General features: G+C 39.8%; 1 protein-coding gene across 2 annotated transcripts; it reads left to right on the top strand.

The window, feature by feature from the left end:
- The first annotated feature begins 5,786 nt into the window (after positions 1-5,786).
- LOC143602269 (uncharacterized) lies at positions 5,787-22,587 on the top strand. Of its 2 annotated transcripts, none has more exons than XM_077079442.1 (2): positions 5,787-6,266; positions 22,287-22,587. In XM_077079442.1, exons 1-2 carry the CDS (start codon positions 5,943-5,945, stop codon positions 22,461-22,463), a joined length of 501 nt encoding a protein of 166 aa, XP_076935557.1. In that variant the 5' UTR covers positions 5,787-5,942; the 3' UTR covers positions 22,464-22,587. The 2 variants fall into 2 exon arrangements, with proteins under 2 accessions (XP_076935557.1, XP_076935556.1); XM_077079441.1 differs by lacking the exon at positions 5,787-6,266 and adding an exon at positions 20,961-21,290.
- The last annotated feature ends 2,096 nt before the right edge of the window (positions 22,588-24,683 follow it).

Consider the following 24,683-nt stretch of genomic DNA (forward strand, 5'->3'; position numbering starts at 1 on the left):
TAATGTTGACTTAGAAGTGAAAGATAAGAACCCTGACCCTAAAGATATAAATATACAAGATGAAATTATAGACAATGACAAAATACCTAGTGAGTCAGAATCTGATGAGAATGAGACTGGTATTAGAAAACATCACTTGCATACTTCAAGACAATTATTAGCTTCCTCAAGACTGTTCTTAGCTCTGAAAAGACCAGGTATGATGTCCATGCACCTTTGACACTTTTTATGGTCAAACCATCCAATAAATTTGCAATTTGAACCCTAATTTCAAGCAAAAACATATAATTACTCGTGTTAAGCACATTCACAGAACCATAATTCAAGAAGAGAAATAGAAAATTGTACCTGGACAGAGCATGAGTAGAACCGACGACCTGGATTTTTATCCGTCCAAGAGGTTTTAATCACGGCTTATTTACCACACTCACAGAACACCATCATTCACGGCTCGTAATTCCCCCAATTTCCCCCAATTTGATAACGGCTGGTAACCCTAATTTCTAATCGAAGGAGGGAAAAGTCGGGGTGTGTTATAAAGGGGGGAAATGATCTGGGAGAGGAAATTACGTTTTTACCCTCACGTGCATCTCATGTGATGAGAGTTAACGAAAAAATCTAACTGGGTTAGTGGAAAAGGATGTAACGTGAAACATTTTGGAAACACAGAATATGATTTCCGCCATTAAGGTTTCTAAAGGACGACTATTGAAAAACCATGAAAACATAAAAGACCTATTTTGTATTTTAAATATATTAAAGTAGTGAAAATTTAATGGGACCTAGAAAGTATGTGTAAAGAACTAAATTGATAACTGACGATGTAACGACCCCTTTACACGTTGTATACAAAGTAATCGCTCTCCATATGGTTGGAAGAGATTTACCAAATTGCCCCCTTGGCACTTCTATATAACACTCATTCATGAAATCAAACTTTCATATCATTTGCCATCCAAAAACAACCTACGTACTCTTATATAGTAATATCTCTATCTTAAGAAAATGTCGATTGCAACCGACTTCAATTGCATCATGACCGCCATAGAAGGAAGACCATCCAACTTCTCGGAATGTTCGTCGCTTTCATCAGTCTCTGACGAAGTAGAGTTTACTAGAACGAGCAGTGGCATAGGCAACATAAACTGGAGCCAAAGCAGAAAGTGGAAAAAGATAATGAAAAAGTTGTTGAAAGAAAGCAAGAAAAGCTTCTATGGGTCTTCTAAGCCTTCAGTATTCTCTTACGATGCCGCTAGTTACTCCCTTAACTTTGATGATGGGAATTACGACGATGAATACTATTTATATCAATCCAGATGCACGTAATAAGTTAGTCAGTGTGACATTGTGTACAGCCTAGTTAGTGTCATTTATTTGTTATGTGAATTGATTTCAGCTTCATGCGGATTTGTTTATCTATTTATATTTAAATGGATATTATATTTCTGGGATTAACCTCGATTGATTGAAGATCCGGTAGCTATGGACAGTTTATGTCAAATTCGGTGGCAAAATGCTTCCTTTCGAAGTATTTACTTCACTTGATAAAATTGCTGGTATGAAATGTTTTTAATTTTACACGGGTTATGTCTATATTAGTTTCCTGTTAGGCATACAAAGCCGAAGCTGGCGGTTAAAACCAAAATTTAAGACGAGTATTTAGGTATGAGACTACTTCTAACTTTTTTCACTATTAATAACTTAATACTCACTTGATATAATCTAGCATACTCGTAAAATTTTCTTTTTATTATTTTTTTATTTATTCATTGAGTAATAAAATAATCTAACAATTCATTGTTTATTTATAATATTACACTTTCGTCTAACTGGACGCTGTTAGTGTTGTACTATCTCCACATGAAGTTGTACATATTGTTTGTGTGTGTCCCCTGTCCTTACCTACTCTTTATTTTCTACGTGGCCGTCTTTGTATGAAAACTTGTAACATACGAAAAGCCTGGAAACCCTAAAATAATAAATACCACATAATTGTGTCTAGTTTCGACGAATTAATATAGCTTAAAATAATTAAACATTGTTAACACCTACGGGACACTATATTGAATGAATATTGCTTAATAAATGTATCATAACAATAAATTGTTAAATAAAATAAACATTACGATATTACTACTAATAAATAAAATCATCAACAATATAGATGTCTCAGTTCCTAATAAAATAAAGCTATAATATATAAAAATTGAAAAGCAAATTAACCATCTTTAAAAGATTGATTGCTCAACCGACAAAAAAATAAAATGAGCAAATGGAATGAATCAAGAAGGAAATCTTTTTCTACAGCTACTGTCCTCACCCCTTCCAAAATTATTTCTTTCCTTGAGGTTGAAGGCGTAGATTACGGGATCTCAAATTACCTCCCAATCAATCAGTCCCCTCTTAATAATATAAGCAATCCTTCTGCTTCTGCTTGACGCCCTCCTCATAAAACATTGCATCATTCCCTTTAAAGTTCAACCTTTCCGGTTACTTGCAAGACCATCACCGGAATCGCCGTCACCGGTTCGAACCAGCACCATCGGCTGTTGTTCGTCTGTCCAGCGCCGCAACTAACCGCCGAGCATCGCCATCACGTTTCCTAGCTATTCGGTAAGTCTACAGATTTCATAAAGTTCTTCCCATCGTTACACGACTCGATTAATAATCCGATGGCCATTAACCAGGTCTCGGAACATCTCCAAAACCTTTGTTTTCGATTGTTCGAGTCGCCATCTGATAACTCCCAGGACGCCACGGTGAAGGACTCGTGATATTTTACACGGAAGGTAACCTGTTATATACTTACACACATGAAATTAGTGAAAAACCAATCGGAAACTAAGACATCCGGCGACTGTTAAATCTTGAAACATAATCAGAAGTTTTGTTTTAAACATGTATATATGTACGTATGATACTTTTCCCTCCAAACTAGAAACCTTGTTAAATTAATAACGTCAATTTGATTTTTTTTTACATTTTAATATCAATGTGGATTATATCAGTGTTGTTAGTCATGAGTCCTATATATACTAAAAGTAATTAAATAGGCAATGGTTATTATATGAACGTATTAAGAATTTAATATTGTCGTCGGAAAGTTTCGTAAACGAGTTAGACACCATTGATGGAACTCCCATAAGTTAATATAAATGTAATTAACTGTAGGCATTTGTGAATTATTGAGGACGACTTAGAATATTGTTTGCTCTTGCTTATCGGCAGCTAAGGTACGGATTCTGTGGTATTTAAATTATAGCATAAATATTGTTTTCATCGATCTCATACTGTACGGACTTCGTGGTCTTGCACTTGTAGCGTCATATCATGTCTTCTCTCTCATAGTATATGGGTCCTTAATTTGTAATTGCGTTATAATTATTGAGTTCTTTCATAGTATCGTGTCACCGTTATTAAATGGTTTCGTTTCTCTATTTGTTACAAATTTTTAGATTGATCATTGTTAAATTGATAAGTGAAGTTGTCATGCATGCGATAGATTAATCCTTTAGCCTCATTATCGCATGTTCCTATTGATCATTGATTATAGTTATTGAATCGTTATGTATGGTTATTATTCATTTATTATTGTTTATTGAAAATATATTGTTTCATCGATCTCAATACCCGAGCACATCCACCTATGGGGACATAGGGCGTCAATCGAGGCACCTTTGACGTGCTCTATCTGTGGCAGAGCGATTAGTCCACATCGTCTCTATTTTATTGTGCGATGAGAGCATATACTGATTACTGAGAGGCGTATGAATCAATCCTAGGTATATTGTTACTGGAGTGAGATGGTTAGGTGTGTGTGCCCACATTCCTATCTCACTTAATTATTGATGCATTAGTCTGCAGCTAATGTACATATTGTATTGCTACTGTTATTGTTATTGTTACCCGGCTCACATGGGTATTTCCCATTGTTATTGTACCGATTCATAACTGATAGTTCAGTGTATTGTTACTGTTATCGGTCGCCTAATATATTTGTTTCTCCTTTGATCGTTTATCTTATCGTTTCGTTCTCGTCCTTTATTGTAATTGCTATTGTTTTCTCCGTTACTGGGTAATTTTTGGCTTAGCCTTGTTTCTTTGTTTTGTGTTTTCTTATATTTGTTGCAGGTACTCAAGGGAACCAGGGAAATGTGTGATAAGAGAGTAAAACTAAAAGACTAGAAGTGGAAATCGAGAAACTTAATTAAATTCTTTTGGGTTAAACAACTTTAAGTTATTTTCGTTTTCGTCAAGTACTTTTAATTTGTATGTTTTTGGACCGTTGTGCGGTTTTCAATTAGGGTTAAGTATTTAATGAAAATGCTTTTAATGTCAGTAATTACCGTATCGAGTGACACGTCATCCCTAACCGGGCCGGGGTGTTACAAAACTGGTATGACACGTATTATTCATCTTTTCACTTTTGTCGTCCAGGGTTATTCATCTTTGTCCTTCATTCTCATCATCGTTGCCCTGCCGATGATTGGAGTTTGGAAACCTACCGCTAGCGTGTAGTTATGCACACTGCATTACAACACCACCATAATGACACCTTCACCGGACTACGCACAGTGATGTCACGTGTGTCAGTAGAACAACGCTTTGTTTTCATCATGTGACGCTCAGTCAGCAAAGAGTGAGTTTTTGTTTTTGAGGTGTAATGGTGTTGTAGCCCAACATATATATATATATACATATGTGTATGTATATATATATGATTGATTTCTTTTGAGAACCTCTTTGAGTTTTAAGAACTCGAAAAAACTCAACGTAATAATTTTTTTTTTTGAATTTTTTTTACACGTGTGTAATACATAAGTGTAAGTAATGTACAAAAAATTATTTTTTTTACACACCGAATCGACTTATCACACATGTGTAACTAACATTAAAACTTGTGTAATTATCAAAAATACTTATTCTCTCTCCTGATTCATTTACAAATTAAATTTAATCTCAGCCACATATTTCAAATCATTTAATTAAACTTGTGGTCCAAAATCGAGTTATCAAAGTTCTTACAACTCATCAAGTTCTCAAGATATCCATTCCATGTATGTATATATATATATATATATATATATATATATATATAGGAGGGTTATTTTGAGAACCATGATGAGTTTTAAGAACGTTAAGAACTCAATTTTGAACCACACATTTAATTAAATGATTTAAAATATGTAACTGAGATTAAATTTAATTAAAAAATGAAGCATGAGAGAGAATAAGTATTTTTGATAATTACACAAGTTTAAACGTGAGTTACACATGTGTAAAAAGTCGAATCGGTGTGTAAAAAATACCGTAATTTTTTGTACATCACTTACACTTACGTATTACACATGTGATAAAAAAGTTTGAAAAAATAAATTGTTACGTTGAGTTCTTTCGAGTTCTTAAAACTTAAAGTGGTTCTCAAAATAAATCAATCATATATATATATATATATGTATATCACCCACACACATACTAATATAATAATAATATAACCAAAGTGAAGCAAGGCGACAAGCAGTCCTCGCCCCACCCACCATTCGCCCAGGGGGTGGTGTTCACGCCCCAAATCGCCAGAATTCGCCTCTTCATTTCGCCCACTACGTATGGCCTTACAACACGTCGATTTTTAAGGAGACAAAATCGGAATATCTGATATTGGGAGGACAAATCCGGAACTTCTTTTTTCAAATGGGACATAAAAAAATGGTGTGAGATTAGTTATATAATTAATATATGCAATGAAACTATTAATAATTTATTTACATCTTGACACCTTGTTGTTGTGATTAAATTAATCGAGAGTAGCTTAAACATGCATAAAATAATGAACAACAGATCTAGCCCACTTACCACTTAATTAATCATTATAATTCAAACATAATCCCATTAATATTTCAGTTATTTGACACATAAAACCAAAACCCAAACAAGTATCATCAATGGGTTCAGTCATGACGCTAGTCGATGCAATCCTATTCATCTTCTTCCTCATAATCGCACTCGGGGCCCCGCTTCTCGATGCTCAAACCAGCCTGCCTTCCAACATGTTCCCGGACATCCTCGTACGACTCAACAACTTGTATACACACGAGTACGGAGATTATTTGGTCCTTGAAAAGCCACGTTTCTTCGTTGGATTGAGTTGGCTTGAGCTTCTGTTCGCGTGGCCCTTATCGATCACTTCATTATATGGGATTGTTGCTGGGAAATCTTGGTTGCCCACCACTTGTTTAATGTATGGTGTCTCTACTTTGACTTCTATGGTATTATTATCTTCCCATTCTTATTTTTTTCTTCCTCCGTTTTGAAGTGTGCATGATTCTAGTTTTATTTAGCATGAATTTAGGATATTTTAGTCGGTTGTATGCTGATTTTAAGGTTATAAGATTTGGTTGGCTCATAGAATAATTCATATTAGGGTATAGCATAGGGGTAACAATTTTGATTACAAGTATGGAATAATCTGGTTTTGGATTGCAATACTTAATCGTTCAGGTTGACAGGTTTAACATGTATAACTTTTATTAACAGAAAATTTTCATTTATTCTGAAATCATTGTCATATTTAAATTTTTATATGGTGATAACGATTTCATATGTGACATTGCCGCGTCATAAGTTAAATCTTGAATTATTGACAATTTGAAATCAGTAAAAATATGCTTGAGTTTAGAGACCTCTCAAATATGAATTTGAGATAAGTTAAGATTTAGTTTTCGATGAAAGAAATGTGAGGATACCAAACCTATCCCGAACTCAACCTGAAGAAACACTAACCGGACCCCGGGCAGATTACTGGTAACCTGGGGGTTAGATAGATGTTTCCCACGAGGGGTTAGACCCTGAGAAGATGGTTCTTCTGATAACCTGCAAAACAGATACCGTGAGCTTGTCACTAAGAAGGGGGGGGGGGTTCCTCCTTGTGACCACCCTCCGGCGTGAGAATCAGACTAGATTGCTCTTTAAATATAAAAGTATATTAAGAGATTGCTAGAGCAGATATCAGGTATAATATGATGATATAAGATATGATATGATGATAATGTGATAAGATGAGATGGTCATACCATTTGTGGTATTTATAGCCGAAGGTAGGTTTCCAAGGAGGTATGGCCGGCTGCAACAGTGTTCCTGTTCCACCAACAGTAGCCTACGCACGTGCCCTGCTGGTAGTTGGTGGGTAGGTAGCGGCTGATAGCGACCAGGCCTGCTGTATACTATTCCTTTTCCACCAACTGCCGGCTACGCACGTGGTATGACAAGAGTTGGTGAGTAGGCAGCGGCTAATAGTGACATACAGTGTGGGAGCATGCTGCTCGCCATACTGTTGTCCATAAGCTGTCGTATCTTTAGTCAGATCTTTTTCCCATACCTCGTCAGGTACAGTACAGAAGATCTTCCCGTATCGTACGGACTGGCTTATTTGGGCGGGAGTATTCCCCCTCCCGCCCTTGTGCGAGATTGTTCCCGGCTTCGCTCATTCCTTCAGGTGACACTGAATGAGAGCTAAGTGCCTTGTGCGTGTAGCCTTGCTGCGCGGGTGGCCTTCCCTAATGGCTTGTATCCGAGGCTGCGGGGACAGGCGGAGTCCTTCACCATTGGGAGGCATTTCCTGCGGGACCAGCTTGCGTACTGCGCGTAAGGACGTCACGTCTCTGAGCATGGTTGGTCCTGCGGATCCAGTTGGTTTCTGCGCAGACGTCCCTGTTTAAGGTGAGTCTTGCGGGTCCAACTGGGCTCTGCTGGGACCTACCTCTTCAAGTCCCCCCAGTCCAATGTTCTTCTCATGCGTGTTTAATAAAGTGAGGTGAACTTTTGGACTCAAGCAAAGGGTTTTGAAAAGGGTTTTTTAAGGTTTTCCATGGGGATTCCTCCCGCGGAAGTCCTTGTCACTTGCAGAAATTCCCGAGTTTCCTGTAGGTCTGTAACCTCCTCGCAAGTCAGGAGCGTTGAGTCCCCCTTGTGTGGACTCTCCATGAGGTTTTGGTAGTTTTGAACATAGTGATCAATTATGTTAAAACCACCAATTCCATCCTGGAGCTTCAAACAACGTAGTTCTCGACGTTCTCGCTATGCGGGGATGTTATTTCCGTTTCCGCAAGCATTGCCCAGAAGATCCTTCTTGGTTTCAATTCCCAGCGGAGCGCTAGGTATGTGAAGGGTTTTGCCTTAACACTGTACCAGCGCTCGTCTTACAGTTACTTTACTTCCAAGGTATTCCTGGCGTCAATTCCCTGCGGGTGCTAGGTATGTGAAGGGTTTTGCCTTTACACTGTACCCGCACCCGTCTTATAGTTACTTGGTTGCCGAGGAATATTTGGCTTCAATTCCCTGCGGGTGCTAGGTATGTGAAGGGTTTTGCCTTTACACTGTACCCGCATCCGTCTTATGGTTACTTGTTCGCCAAAGTTTACTTGGCTTCAATTCCCTGCGGGTGCTAGGTATGTGAAGGGTTTTGCCTTTACACTGTACCCGCATCCGTCTTACGGTTACTTGTTTGCCCAGGTAAGGGGTATTTTCCCGCTTACTTTTTAATATTTTCAAATTTTGAATTTTGAAATTCGAAAGGTTGGTGGAAAGATAGGAACAGTCCAAACCTTTGAAACGTCGTGCGACGGTTTCTTCTGACTGTGTCAGGACGTGCAGGAAGTTATGGTGACGTGACATTATATGGTCATTCCAGACGCTTTTTACGGCGCGTGGGCGCGATTTTTCGGGCGCGTGGCCGCGAAATTAATGGCACTCGTCCTGTCAACAGCTGTTGCCAGCTTGCCCGGTGCCACATGTCACGGTTTCATTGCACTTTCAATTTCTCTCTCCTTCGCATTAAATTCACCGCATTAATTGCGATCACTATATAAAGGGGAAGAGGGTCCTTTGTAATTCACACCTTTACTTCTTCTCTTCTTCTTCTTAGCGATTTCCGGCAAATACTCCCCTTTTCAGGCAAGCATTTTCCCGAAATCGCTTTCTTCTTTCTGCAAGATGTCTTCACGTGATCTCGAGTCTTCGGCCGATGACAAGAGTACTGCTGGCGAGTGCCAGTGTGCTCTGCCCGGCGATCTGTACCGGTATGTTGTCAGGAAGTTCATGCTCGATCATCTCGAGCCTGAGTTTCCTGAACCCCATCAGACCGTGTACGATGCCCCCAGAGGCAAGATCGGGGTTTATGCAGCATTCTTTGTCTATGGGAATCTTAGGTTCCCATTGACAAAGTTTGTTTACCGTGTCCTTGAGAGGCACGGTGTTCATTTGACCGAGTTGCACCCCATGGCGATCGCCAAGATTCGCCATTTTGAGTGGGTGTGCCGGATACTGGGTGTTGAGCCCTACGTTGACCGCCTGATGACCTTCTACACTTGGAGGTGCATCCAGGGGTGGTACACGTTGACAACCCGGATTAAGGGTTTAAAGATCTGCGCGACGGAGCGCAGTCTTCGCGCATGGAAGAGAGAGTTTTTCTTTATCTCCGCCCGCGCCATTCCCCTTGCCATGAAGTTTAAAAATGGGCAAGCTCTCCCAAGCCTTCACGCCTCCAACTACCAGGAGGCGGAATGGTTTTCGAGGATATCTCGGATCCAATCTCCGGTTTACCGGTTTGCGGAGTCCGGGATGGTCATGCTGGGGATGAGCCGGGTCTGGAAGGCGGCGGACGCGCAGAAGGTTCCGATCGTCCTCGAATACGGTTCGAACTCTGTTCCTTACGGTATGCTTTCTTTCCCTTTGTTGATTTTAAATTGCTTCTAACTTTTTCTGTTTATTTCAGAGGGGAACGACCTGAAGTCGCTCCTTAACCCGCGGGAGGAGGACGGTCCCGTACGGATGGGTACTCGCGCTCTTGACGAGAACGAGTTGCCCATCCTCGAACAAACTGCGGATCGGTTCGTGGAGGTCTATCCGCAAGGCCATGAGATCCTTAGCGCCAGGTGGCCAGGTAAGGCGCTCTTCAACCCTCGACCCCTCAATGTTGAAACCTCTGCTGGAATTCCTCTAATCGTCTGTTCTGATGAGGAATCCGCAGATGGTCCTCCGTTGGTGCGGAAGAAGAAGGCTGCCGGCGGGAAGGGAAAGGAGAAGGTGGCCTCCACTGCCGATCCGGTGCCTCTGTCTGACTCGGAGACAGAGAGCGACGAGGTGGCGGGGAATCCCGGTGGTGATAAGACCACGGCTCCGGAGGTTGCGACTGTCCCCTCCGGAGAGCCCAAGAAGACGACGGTGACCGGCGCAAAGAGGCTGGCTCCATCGGGTTCGTCCCCGCCCGTCCGTACTTTCAGGCTCAAGAAAACCCGTAAGTACAACTTCCATCAGCTTTTATCTTCATAGTTCAATATCCTTTTAACACTTTTCTTCTTTACGCAGGCGTGGATGTTGACGCATTCCAGGGTGGAGTGCCGAGTAGTACCTCTCCGTCGATGACGGTAGGCTTGGTCAGCCTTCCTGAGGCGTCGACCCAGGCGCCTGCGCCTGCTCCCGCTGGTTCAGTTGCTCACTCTGAGCTGACTGTTCCAGCCGAGTTGACGTCACCGCCGGCCGTGAGTGCGATTTTTACAGCATCCTTCACCGAGCCGGCGGTTACGATTGCTGCGGATTCTGCGGCAGCGACTGCGGCGGCTGCCACCATGCCCCCGCCACCCGGCACCGACGGCCGGCCCATCAGGTACGCATGGGAGTACTCGCCAATCTTTGCCACCTTCCCATCTGCCTGACCTTTTGGATGGGTTTCCTTTGGGTTCAGGTGATGGGTTCGGCGGCTATCGGCCTGTTATAGACCCTACAGGTGCGTAGGGTTCCTTTGGCCCTTTTTTACGTTTATTTCTTATCATCTTTTTCCTAACTGCTTTTTTGTTTTTTGCAGTGTCGGATTCCAATGAAGTGTATGTTCCGCGATGGAACATACGCCGAGGAACAACCCTTCGTACCCCTGTGGAGTGCGTGGAATGGGCTCGCCACGCTGCTCCTCATGGTGCGTTGGGGGAAGCCTTGGTTAGCTACCAGGAGGGTAGGCTAACCAATGAGCTTCGGGTTCTCCTGGCCCGGATGCAGCCACGCGTCGAGCTGCTTTGTCGTGAAAACGACAAGTTAAAAGTAGCTCGCGCTAAAGAAGTATCTCAGGCGCGTGCTCTCCGGGAGGAGAACCAAAAATTAACCGCAGTGGCTGCGGAGAAGGAGAAGGCCTTCAAGGCCCTCGAGGTTGAGGTTCAAGCGCGACTCGAGGCCCGCTCCAAGGCTGCCCAAGCTGTTAACGAACAGCTTCGGCTGGCTAAGGAGACTGCGAGGAACACAACCGAGAGGGCCACCAAGGCTGAAGCCGTTGCTGAGCCTTTACGCGTGGAGAATGAGGAGCTCAAGGCCAAATTAGAGGCTCTCCAACGTGCTCATGATGCCTTGGCAATGGAAGATGCCAAGAAACTCCAGGAGATCTTGGACCAGAGGGGTGTGCTTGACCATACCGAGCGGAAGCTTAAGGGCGTCGAAGAGGCTGCCGCAAAGGAAGTGTTACTTGCCAAACTTAGTAAAAGCGAAGCCGAACGCGCCTGCACCCAAGCTCAAGCCGCCCTTCAAGAAGCTCTGGTTGCCAAGGAATGGCTTCTTCGAGAAGCGTTGTCTCATGTATGTTTCTTTATCTTTACGCTTTTCTTTGTACATAGAAAAGGTGTTTGACACTTGTATTTTCTTTTGTAGGTTGTGCATCGGGTCTTCTCAGAGACATCCTACGACGATGCTATGAGCGCAGCCCTCAACGCTTCTCACGAGGATGGGGAACGGGCCGGCTTCCTGCTTGGTCTAGGGTTCGTTGAGAAAGGCGTCCCGCCTTCCAACTTCCCTTTGTTCGATGTGGACACCGAAGCTGCATATGACCAAGCGGTGAACCAATATGCCGCCTTTCCGCATCCGGTGGTGAAGAAGGTGAAGGAAGTCGCTGCTGCTGATGATGGGTTAGCTATCCTTAAAGCTTTCCTCGAACCGCCCCGTTCTGATGGAGCGGGTCCAAGTGGAAGCGGCCCTGAAGCTTGATCCTGAAGACCCCTTCCCATTGCTAGGATAGTCTTGTACAGATGTATTTATTTTTTCTTTTCGTAGGCGGGTAGTTACCCGGCCATTCTTGTAATAATTCGTTTGTGAAATATAAATCTTTTTGCGTATAAGATTGTTATTTCCTTCTTTGGGTTTCTTGCTTTATAAACTTATGACTTGCATACTTAGTTTAAATTAGCAATTCTCCAAGTGTTTAAAATAAGTTAACCTGTTGAACGTGGTTGATAATGGGTTAAAGTTTTGCTTCCTCTTTCGTGATTGTGCGGGTAGAACCGTCACTTGCACTTAGTAGGATGGCTAAACTTTAACCTTCATCTGACCTGCGTGTAGGTTTTCCTCATCTTTTGAGGATAAGTTAACCTTTGAACGTGGTTGATAATAGGTGTGAAGTTTTGTTTCCTCTTTCGTGATTGTGCGGGTAGAACCGTCACTTGCACTTAGTAGGATGGCAAAACTTTACCCATATCTGACCTGCGTGTAGGTTTTCCTCATCCTTTGAGGATAAGTTAACCTTTGAACGTGGTTGATAATAGGTGTGAAGTTTTGCTTCCTCTTTCGTGATTGTGCGGGTAGAACCGTCACTTGCACTTAGTAGGATGGCAAAACTTTACCCATATTTGACCTGCGTGTAGGTTTTCCTCATCTTTTGAGGATAAGTTAACCTTTGAACGTGGTTGATAATAGGTGTGAAGTTTTGCTTCCTCTTTCGTGATTGTGCGGGTAGAACCGTCACTTGCACTTAGTAGGATGGCAAAACTTTACCCATATCTGACCTGCGTGTAGGTTTTCCTCATCCTTTGAGGATAAGTTAACCTTTGAACGTGGTTGATAATAGGTGTGAAGTTTTGCTTCCTCTTTCGTGATTGTGCGGGTAGAACCGTCACTTGCACTTAGTAGGATGGCAAAACTTTACCCATATCTGACCTGCGTGTAGGTTTTCCTCATCCTTTAAGAATTTTGTTTTGAACCGTTCGACGCGCGGTTGTCAATAGGTTAGTGTTCAGTTTCCTTTCATGATTCATGCGGATAGACCGGCACTTTCATTTAATGGGATAATTGAACTCTTCCCCTTCAACTGACCTGCGTGAAGGTTTGTCACGTTATTGGGTTTGTGCGGGTAGGACCGCCTTCCCACGCAACGACTTCACGTAATGTGAATGCCGTCACCAGTGTTGCATAATTTAACCGTTCGACGCGCGGTTGTTGATAGGTTATTGTTCAGTTTCCTCATTATGATTCGTGCGGATAAACCGGCACTTTCATTTTTGGGTGCTGAACTTTTCCCCTTCAACTGACCTGCGTGAAGGTTTTGTCCTTTTTGGGTTTATGCGGTCTTTTGCCGTCTTCCCCATGCCACGATTCTTCACGTAATTATGCGGTGAAAGCCGGCATATTAGTGTTCAGAAAAGTATAAATGTAAAATCATCAGCTTCGATGTTCTAAAGAGAATCATTTCCATTAGAAGTGGCTCTTGGCCTTTTCTTTACAAATTGGAATTGATTTACATGCAAACTGTGTAAATGAACTCCATTCCATGTTGTTGGGATGGGAGTGCCATCGAGCCGATACGCACCTGGTTCGGGATCTCGTTCTTTACGCAGCATGTAGTCTTGACATTGAAGCTGGAATTTTTATTCGTGTTTTCCCGAGCTGGGGTTCTACACGCACCCGCCTGCTCAGCCTTTATTGCGCCACGAGGTGCGCGAGCGTCCCATCTCTGACAAATGCTTCGACCATGTCTTTTACGTCTATGCATTCTTCAGTGTTGTGGCCTTTTGTCTTGTGAAAGTCACAGTATTTGCTCCGATCAGCATCGTGACGATGTCGGATTATTGGAGGCTTTGGCCACGGGAGCTCTTCAGTGGCGAATATCTCAGTGACGCTTTTGGTGAGTGGCGTCCATCTGGAGTTCCGGTGCGGCTTTACATTATCCCTTCCGCCCAATCGATGTTGCAAGCCGGATGAGGTGTCAAAGTTTACCCTTGACTGCCAAATGCCTAGCTTCCGCTTTTTATTTAGTCGGGCGGTGAGGACGTTGTCTTCTCTCGTCTTCTGAGTGTAGAGGTTTGTGCTCTGTGGGAGATCTCTACCCAGTTGCTTCTCCGTTTCCGCATAGCGTTTTGCTGCTGTCATGATGGCATCCCATGTGGATGGCATGCCATCTTTACCCGTTAGGGTGCGGATGAGCTCTGGGTCATGCGCGCCCTGGATGAAGGCAGCGCGAACAAGATCTTCGCTGATATTGCCCAAACTTAGCTTCTTTGAGTTGAAGCGAGTGATGAAGTTTGGCAGAGATTCATCTTCTTCTCGTATGCATTTGAGGATTGTCCATTGCTCCTCGGTATACTTCCGTTGCTGACTGAAGTGTTGGCTAAACTTCTGCTGGAAGTCTGCCCAGTCGTAGATGTGGTTGACCGGTAGACGATCAAACCAAGCTCTAGCAGCCCCAACAAGCGTCATTTGGAACATGTAACACCACGTGGGTTCCGTCCAATTGCTGACGGTTGCCCCCGCTATGAACCTGTTCAAATGATCGTCTGGATCAGATATACCGTCATATGTGCCTATGTTAGGCATTTGTTTGGCACTCTTTGGGGCGATTGCTTCCGCAATGTCCCTTGCAAATTTGGACGTTCCCGCATTTGCAACGTTTGGTCTGAACGTTTTGGAGAAGTCTCGTGGACTTCCACCTGTGCTTTTTGGTTTGAAGGCTTGTCCAAAATGCCTTTTCGGTTGGGATTCCATTTCCTTACGCTTCCCTTTTGCCCTATGGCAAGGGTTCGCGTCGGAGTCGGATTCCTCCGAGTCATCCTCCTAGTATTCGAATTCGTCGGCCTGTTGTACGGAACGCAAGCGTTCGTCCAACTCAGCCTGGAATTCCTTTTTTCGTGCCTCCGCCCATGCCTTAACTTCATCGAGAGTTTGGCGGGGGAGTCTTCGTTTCTCAAACTGGGTATCAGTGGATCCCAGTAGGCGATCATTTACTGCACTTGCCCCAGCTTGAGTAACTGGGGTAGTGTTCGTAAAATTTACTTCACTTGCCCCGGCTTGGGTAACCGGGGTAGTGTTTGTAAAAACTGTGTTGCCGGTATTCCCCCCAGTAGCTGGGGTTGTGGTTACCGGAATTTCTCTAACCATCTTAGAAGTTTGAAAAAACTGGAGAAAAATAAAGTTCTAGCTTTATGCACGGATGGCGCCAATGAAGAAACACTAACCGGACCCCGGGCAGATTACTGGTAACCTGGGGGTTAGATAGATGTTTCCCACGAGGGGTTAGACCCTGAGAAGATGGTTCTTCTGATAACCTGCAAAACAGATACCGTGAGCTTGTCACTGAGAAGGGGGGGGGGGGGTTCCTCCTTGTGACCACCCTCCGGCGTGAGAATCAGACTAGATTGCTCTTTAAATATAAAAGTATATTAAGAGATTGCTAGAGCAGATATCAGGTATAATATGATGATATAAGATATGATATGATGATAATGTGATAAGATGAGATGGTCATACCATTTGTGGTATTTATAGCCGAAGGTAGGTTTCCAAGGAGGTATGGCCGGCTGCAACAGTGTTCCTGTTCCACCAACAGTAGCCTACGCACGTGCCCTGCTGGTAGTTGGTGGGTAGGTAGCGGCTGATAGCGACCAGGCCTGCTGTATACTATTCCTTTTCCACCAACTGCCGGCTACGCACGTGGTATGACAAGAGTTGGTGAGTAGGCAGCGGCTAATAGTGACATACAGTGTGGGAGCATGCTGCTCGCCATACTGTTGTCCATAAGCTGTCGTATCTTTAGTCAGATCTTTTTCCCATACCTCGTCAGGTACAGTACAGAAGATCTTCCCGTATCGTACGGACTGGCTTATTTGGGCGGGAGTATTCCCCCTCCCGCCCTTGTGCGGGATTGTTCCCGGCTTCGCTCATTCCTTCAGGTGACACTGAATGAGAGCTAAGTGCCTTGTGCGTGTAGCCTTGCTGCGCGGGTGGCCTTCCCTAATGGCTTGTATCCGAGGCTGCGGGGACAGGCGGAGTCCTTCACCATTGGGAGGCATTTCCTGCGGGACCAGCTTGCGTACTGCGCGTAAGGACGTCACGTCTCTGAGCATGGTTGGTCCTGCGGATCCAGTTGGTTTCTGCGCAGACGTCCCTGTTTAAGGTGAGTCTTGCGGGTCCAACTGGGCTCTGCTGGGACCTACCTCTTCACAACCCTTTATCATCCACAATAGCAATGGTTGTACGTATAAAAAAACTTAATACTAATGCATGGTATACATTGTTGTATCATGCATGTAGCAGAAAATATGACATGAACAAAATTAGATAGTGATAACGTCTTTTTTTTATTTAAAGGCATATATGTTATATATGTATAAAAGAAGTAAACCTGGCAAGCAAGACGCTATGATACGAAGGAAGAAAATTACATGTATAATAATAGGTCACTCAACCACTTGAACCTAGAAATTTAATTTGCATTTCCAGTTCCTGTTACTATACCAAAGGAAAGAGAAATATAAAATATTTATCCAAGATAATTTGTTTGTTGTGGCGGTTGTTTTTGAATACGTACCAAGTTGTTTCTGAATCTTCATAAACCCACCAATGACAAATATAAGCACCCCGATCAAGTTTTTTTTCTTTTTTTCCTTTTTTTGTTTTTCTTTTTTTTTTTTTTGATTTTTGAACTTCAAAACTTCATCCACATTTTCATCTCATCCGGTGTAGTAGACATCACCTACGTAAGACCAAGTCATGACACAATGAGACCCCATATCTTATTAGACCATTAGATAATATTAGATCGACAGAATAAGAACTTGAACTGTAACATGTTTTCTTTCTTCATAGGTAAGAGACCATAATTGTAAACCCTAACACAACTTATTACAAATCAATATTTACTTAATTAATTTTTCCACAAAGTATAAAAGAATCAGACAAACTTGAACATGACAAATCAAAATATGAAATATTCAAGACAGGTATAAGCCAAGGTGTAAGAATTCTTGATAATATTTTATAATCTTAAAAGTATTATTATTATTATTATTTGTTTATTTTATCTATAACCTTTTGCTGTTACCTAAAGATCTAGTATTGAAGTTGTATTATTGTTTTTTTTTGTTTCATACATATAGTTTACTAGGCTATATGCCAGTGTGACACACGGGCTAAAATACAATACAATTTATAAAAAAATGACATGTTATTATAACATAACATATTTTCAATTTCATTAAATAGAATCCATAATTTTGATAATAAATTTGAGTTATTTCTTTAAGTAAAAGTTAACCTGGATTTCAAAGAGAATGACTTTAATTTTGTATGTTTACTTAGCAACAAATGTATGTTGATATTTCTTTCTCCGTTTAAAATCAACATAACATTTCTTTACATATGACCAAAATAATATATCTTAAGATTAAAACACAACTTATTTAACTTAAGAGAAAATGTGCCCGGCTTCATTAAAAGAAACAAAACAACAAAATACATTCATGAAACTGTCTAGGTAAATGCATTGCCAAAAACTATATATAAAACTATGTAAAGTCAATTAAACCACACTCATAATAAATTTACCTAAAACCATTTAATTAGACAACTTTTTCTTGAATGGCAAATTTATGTTACTTGTGGGAATTGAACCCAAGAACTCCAAAACCTTGGTGTTTAAAGACTTTTGTCTTTGCCAACGGGACATCAACCGCATTGGTAATTGGCCAACATATTAAGCCTGGAGTTAAAATTACATCTGGATTCTAAAATTAAATGATATCTTGTCTACTTAAAAGTACAATATAATTGACTCTCTAAAATCAGAATAATATAGCATTAAAGTAAAGGCTGTATATGTCCATTTTTTAATATAATTCTCAACTACTATTGAGTGCACAATTGCACAATTTAAAAATCTACATTGTGTATTCTTCCTGATTTTATCTGTGTGGACTCCTGGAAGACAAGTGATGAATAAAGTCCAAGCTGGAATTGCGTAAAGATGCATAAAATTATTAGATTGTCATTTAATATTTTAAGCATTAACAAAATATAAGGATTACCATGTTGTATGAATTGGATAATAAATAATCCTCTTCTTGGCTAGACTCTCCGTCTCTTTCGCTGCAATTAACAATATCACAATATACATTATCAAATATGTTCACATTGCATACATATGTATACATATGGCACACTTAATAATGGTACATGTTTATATATTCACTTATATACAAATATATACATACACACATGTACATAGGTATACAAGCACACACAAATATATGTTCAATTGCTTGAAAATAGAGAAGATATTCTACCTGTTATTACCATTCGAAGTTGTCTGAACAACCATATATATACTCCTTTAACTCCAATGTGAACACGGCGACCTTCTCGTTCATTATCAAACATATCATGGAAATAATTACACACTGTCATATTAAGAACCAAAACTTTATGTTACAAATTTAGAACTACTTACAGTAAAAAGGAAAAGAGAGCATCTTTTGACCAGAAACTTTAACTTTTCATTCTTCTAGCAACATAGCAACATTTGTAACAAAAAAGGTGAAAGAATTATCTGAAGCTACCAATCTTGAAATATAACAGCAATATAATCATAACTAAGCCATACCTGAACATAATGCACACCATTTATTTTAGTTGGTCTAGTGATCGATTCAAAAACAGAACTCCCACTTTATTTCTTAAAAATCTGGAAACCTGCTAGATGTATCGGAACATAGAAGACTGGAGGAACCTCGAAGCTCCTGATATTACAAGCCAATAAAGCACATCAGCTAAAAAAAATATCTCGTAAAATGATTATGCTGCATAACATAAAAAAGAAATATAGTCGGTCTTATAAAATAACTTACTTTTTTCTGTTGATACAGCTTGTATGACTCCAAAGCAGGTATCCCTATAGCATAAGACATGAATCCCTTCATCAAATTAGCCCTTTACAAATAATAATAAAACCAGCTCCCACAAGAAGAATTCTTCTTAATTATTAACTATGCATAACCCGATCTTTTCAATTGGTTTTCAATTAAAACTCTGCTATAACAGGCCAATAACGTATTACACGGGTTCTCTTAAGCATTTTATCAAACACTTGGTGGGCAGTTTGGTTTTGACGCAAAATCAAGTTTTTTCAACCAAATAACTGAGGTTCCATGGATCAAACATAGATTAACAGTAAAGACTCAAAATTAAATTGCATAAAGATAAAGAAATCGACAATAAAGACTTGAATTTTAACATATAAAATTTCAAATTAAAGAGCAAAAAACTCACTTAAACCATTCATTAATGGCAGCTTCAAATGGAGTCAGCATACATTTAGCAAACAAGAGACTGTTGAGGCACTTTTAACCACCTCAAACTGAGAGTTCTTTCTTAACCACCTCAAATGGCTCAAACACAACCCCACTTTTAACTGCCACAAACGACGGGTTACAGCGGTGTAACTGAATACGAAGAGAACATGGAGCGATTGAACGTGTCATCGGCCGTGAAGGAGTAGAAGAAAGCACAATTTGAGTTTAAAAAAAAATCAAAGATATGTTGATAAAGAAAAGAGGATGGAAGAATACCTGCAAATGGATCCACCGTGTGGAAACTTTCACCCAAGTAATCAGATTTCCGTTTGGTAAACCCTACAAATCGAAAATATTACAAAAGGAACAACTGCTATTTATTTAGGGTTCATAAATCGAATATACACAAAATAAAGCTTTATGACGAACCCTAATAAGTCTTGAACCCTAATTAGTAATTACTTTATGAAGAATAGATCGAGCCTCTAATTTAATTAGTAATTTTTTGTTGAAGGGATGAAGAGAGAGAAACTGGTTTGGATTCAAAATTTGAATACGAAAGTATCTCGACGCACTAATTCTTTGAAGAAAAGTTGTACATCATGTAACACCACATGTACACAACCTCTATGAATGACACATCAACAATGACTTCTAATGTTGACACTTAGAAGTGTTATGAATGAATGACAAGTGTCCTAAGATCTTAGTTCTTCTTTTATTATATAGTTAGAAGAGTCCTTGGTCAACCATTCTTGTTTTTGAAAGTGAACGTTTGTAACAACGGATACAATACAACAACCCACCTCCCCAACCTGGGAGTTTGTAAAATATAAGATATAATGGGTTAGGCTAACGTACTCTCTTGTGTATTTGTCATACCTCATCTCCTAGACTTTCAGTTTCTTCAACAATCTTATTTGACATGTTATTACCCTCTAATATTTTTAATCATTTCAAATATCCTTTAAAATATTAAATCAACTACTATAAAGTTTATTTTTTATTTTTTTTTCATTTTCTATCTTTTTGTTTTTATTGTTCTTTATAATAATAATAATATTTATTATCATTATAAAATGTATTTTTAGAATAATGATATAGCGTCTTTATAAAAACGATAAAACGTTTTTTTATATTTATCTTATCATATGCCTCACACCCAACAAAATGATCATTTAAATATTTTTTGATAGGTTCGAATGCATGAAATTAATGTCATATGAAAAAAGAATTAACTTGTTGATCAAGTCTTATGTTGTTTAATCTGTTTTATTGATAAAAAAATGTGTTTCTTTTTAAATAAGCAATCTCTAAAAATTGTTTAAAAAGGAAAACACACCCTAAATTAAAAAACGTTTCTTACATAAACGATTTTTGTTATTTAAAAAACAAAACAAAAATTATAATATGCAAAAAAAATAGAAAAGAAAATGGTAAAAAATAAATATAAAGGCTTAAATCGTATTAACGTAAAACTTAAGAAAATGAATAAGTTTAGCAAAACTCTGTATAATGCAATCATATCTAATGCACTTACCACTTGACAGTTCAAATAATATCCCATAATAATCTGACGCATAACCCACAACTTCAATGGGGCCGCTAATAATAAAAATAATCGACGCAATCCTGTTCATCTTCTTCCTCATAATCGCAATCGCAGCCCCACTTCTGGATGCCCAGACATGTCTTCCTTCTACCAGCATGTTCCCGGACATCCTCGTACACCTCAAGACCTGGTACACCCACGAGTACGGGGACTATCTGGTTTCTGAGAAACCCCATTTCTTCGTTGGCCTGATCTGGGTGGAGCTTCTGTTCGCGTGGCCCTTGTCCATGGCTTCCTTGTATGGGATTGTTGCTGGGAGATCTTGGATGCCCACCGCCTGTTTGATGTATGGCGTCTCCACTCTCACCGCTATGGTATTATTATTATTATTATTATTATTATTTGTGCTTCTCATTTGTTATAAATAACAAGTGGAAAATCGAATTTTGAAGCTGGATTCCATTTCAAGGTTACAGCCTACAAAACATCCTGAATATTATCAAATTGGTAACCTCTAATTGTGAACCGAAGCATGGGATAGTTAGATTGTGGGTTGCAATATCTTATTCTTCAAGGTTGATGCTTTGACCTGCTTAATCAAACAAGTCGTGTTCGGGTTGGCGTGTTAGATTGACTTTTTTAAGCCACTTAATTAATTGGGTCGACGTGTTTAACCCGCTTAATCAACAAGGTCACGTTCGGATTGATCTGTTTAACTTGCTTAATCAAACGAAGAATACTTGTCAGACCTCTCTCTCTCTCTTTTTAGATATATGTAGATAAATAGAGAGAGAGATCCGCTGCTTGAGCAACCCAACTGTGCGTTACATGTGCTCTACATGCTGCAATCCGTCTTTCTCTCCTAATCAACAAGCTCGGGACGGAGCCGTATGATGTCTATACCCTTCCATTTTCGTTAAATGACTTGGCCTCCCCCGGCTCTTCTACCGCATGGGCTCCCTTTCTTCCCTATGCTCCCCGGCTCAGGCCTACCACGTTTCACGCCTACGGTGTTTTTGCTAGATGGTCATTGCCAGTAGTGCCATCCTCCCCGCTTCAGATTGACCTGCTTATTCAAAAACATGTTGTGTTTGGATTGACATGTTTAACCGTCGACCCATTAACCAATCTAATTAAACAGGAGGATTTAAGTTTATATTTTGTTTGTTAACGGGTCAAATACTAAGATATGTAACTAAACAAGAAACAAGTCAAAGGGATTAAAAGTCACTCATGAATCATGGCATAATGAAGCATTTCCAATCTACTATACATCTTTTCCAAACACTTGGATCATAATCGCAATAATAACTACTGTAATTATGTTTAATATGAATAATCATTTCATTTTCTTGCATTTTGTTTTCCAGGTTGCAATTCTATCTGAAATGGTGGGATCCGGAAAAGCATCAGAAAAGCTATTATTGATGTATTACCCCTTCTTGGGTTTTGCAGTTTTAGCCATCTTGCGGGGGCTCTTACCGCTTTCTGGAAAGTCGAATGCGACGGCCACAAGAACCGTGTTGATCTGGAAAAAACGAGCTTGAGCCGTTTACCAAAATCACAAGTCACGGGTCGCTATATGTGGCTTCCATTTCAAGTTTTGTAGACTTTTGTATGATTGTATCACTATATTCATTTTATTTATGAACTAATGCTAGTCTATAACATAATCTCCAGTGATATAGCCTTTTAAGCTTCCTTATGTGTCATACAAGGGTAAAATTGTATCCTTTGGGTTAATGTTTGATTTAATCAACTATCCAAATTCAAATAAATGATCGGTTTGTGTTACAAGTTTTATAAGTAATAACCATTAAAAAAAAACCATTCATACAGTTCTTAAAATTAAAGGACAAGATCCCTAATTTGTAGGATATCATATAATATTGCATATCATTCAATTCAAAATACTTGAAAGGAAAATATATCTCCAAAGTTCAAACTATCCATTTGAAAGTGATTGCAAACTACACCAAAGCTGCTACTCTCCATGTTGAGAAGACCTTCCATAGTCGAAGTTTAAACCAATCTTTTTGGGTCAAACAAAGGCGTATTGCATCATCAAGTGTAAGCCACGAGATTATCCTAGTCACCACGTCCGATGGAACTTTAGCAAACGCCATCATAAGAAAGTTGTAGACACATACAAACTCAGAAAGCAACTAAATAACTCATCAAGTCGACAAATTTAAGACGGCTCTACCTCTCAACTTTTAACTTTTTACAACACTTCGTACTGCAACTAATTATATAAAGAAAATCGATACCAAAAGACGAATCTAATAGGCAAAGTAGAGCATGGCTTATATACGGATGATGAATAGGAGCATTATTGTACCCTTGCTTGTTTAAGATGAAGATTATGTCTATTAATGGTAGTGATTAACATATATAATTACAGAGTAAAGATTCGATACAATAATGCTTTAACGTAATCCATTTTTTCACGAAATCGATCCATGAAGTCACATCCAAATATCTCGGAATCATCAATACATATCCAATTAATCATAGGTTCACCGAAAAAAACAGCTTTGGATGGTCAATCGATCAATTTTTCACTTTTTTCACGAAAATCGTTTTTGAGCGTTTTCTGAGCGTTTTAGGTTTTTGACTGAGCGTTTTAGTTTTATGTGAGCGTTTTAGGTTTTTGCCTTTGAGTGTCTCGCGTACCTATAGTACGTTAAGACATTAGCATACAGTAACCGCACCCTATAATTACAAATGAAATGTGCTAACATATAAACAACGGATACAATATAGAATACTTTTAAGTTCAATTTTAAAATTTTATTATTGAATTTGTTGCTTCGGATCAACTTTGTTTAAAATATAGTATTATTGTGCCTGTAAATTAAATTCCTTATTGCATTACTCGACATTTAAAGTTGGTCACAAATCACCAAAAGTAGATGTTTTTGGCAGCATGTTTACATTGGGGATTAGTTTACTTTCTCCAACAAACACACAGCGGAGTCAGATAAGAAAACACAATTAAGTTGAGGATCAACGTTCAAGCGGTGACCCAATGGGAAGTGTTTAACTCCCTTCTTTAATGTTCGAATATGTTTCCTTGGTTTTCTATCATTCAACACTAAACCACTACGTCAAACAAGTGGGAAGATCAAGAAAGGCAAGGAAGAGGTCCGCCGTTGAAACGGAAGACATCACAAGGGGAGTTATGGTAATGAACCAAACTAAACAATACCGACTGAAACTGAATTCTCGTCGCATCACAAGAGGAATTTGACTAGTTTTATATATTTTCAAAGCTTGGAATTCATTTTGTTTTAGGGATTCTTCAACCATTGATTGAAAATGCTGTTTAGAAAAATAAATTTAGATTAAAGTTTAAACGTAAATAGTTAAATAAATTATTAAGTGATAGCTAGCAATTATACCCTTTTTATATAAAGCTTTTTTACTTGTGCCAACATGTGAGATTTTTTTAACAGTATTTGTTACTAAATAAATAGAAGAGTACGATTTTAGAATTATATAAAATTAGAACTCCATAAATTGTTTATATGTAATATTTAAACTCACTGTAAATAATAGATAGTTTGGTCTAGACGTGCACAAAAAATCCGGTTCCTGAACCTAACTGGTGGAACCGAACCGGAACCGGTTCCAGTTCCTACCCGGTTGGCCCTATACCCGGTTTGGGTATTTTTGTACCTGAAAATCGTACCCGGTTCTCCTATTTGTATGTCCCCATCGGTTCCAACCCAGTTCCTACCCCACCCGAAAAAACCGGTTCCGGC

This window comes from Bidens hawaiensis, unplaced genomic scaffold, assembly GCF_021521415.1.
Source record: "Bidens hawaiensis isolate Kalapana, Puna unplaced genomic scaffold, B.hawaiensis_p1.1 tig00058236_1, whole genome shotgun sequence".
Lineage (NCBI taxonomy): Eukaryota > Viridiplantae > Streptophyta > Magnoliopsida > Asterales > Asteraceae > Bidens > Bidens hawaiensis.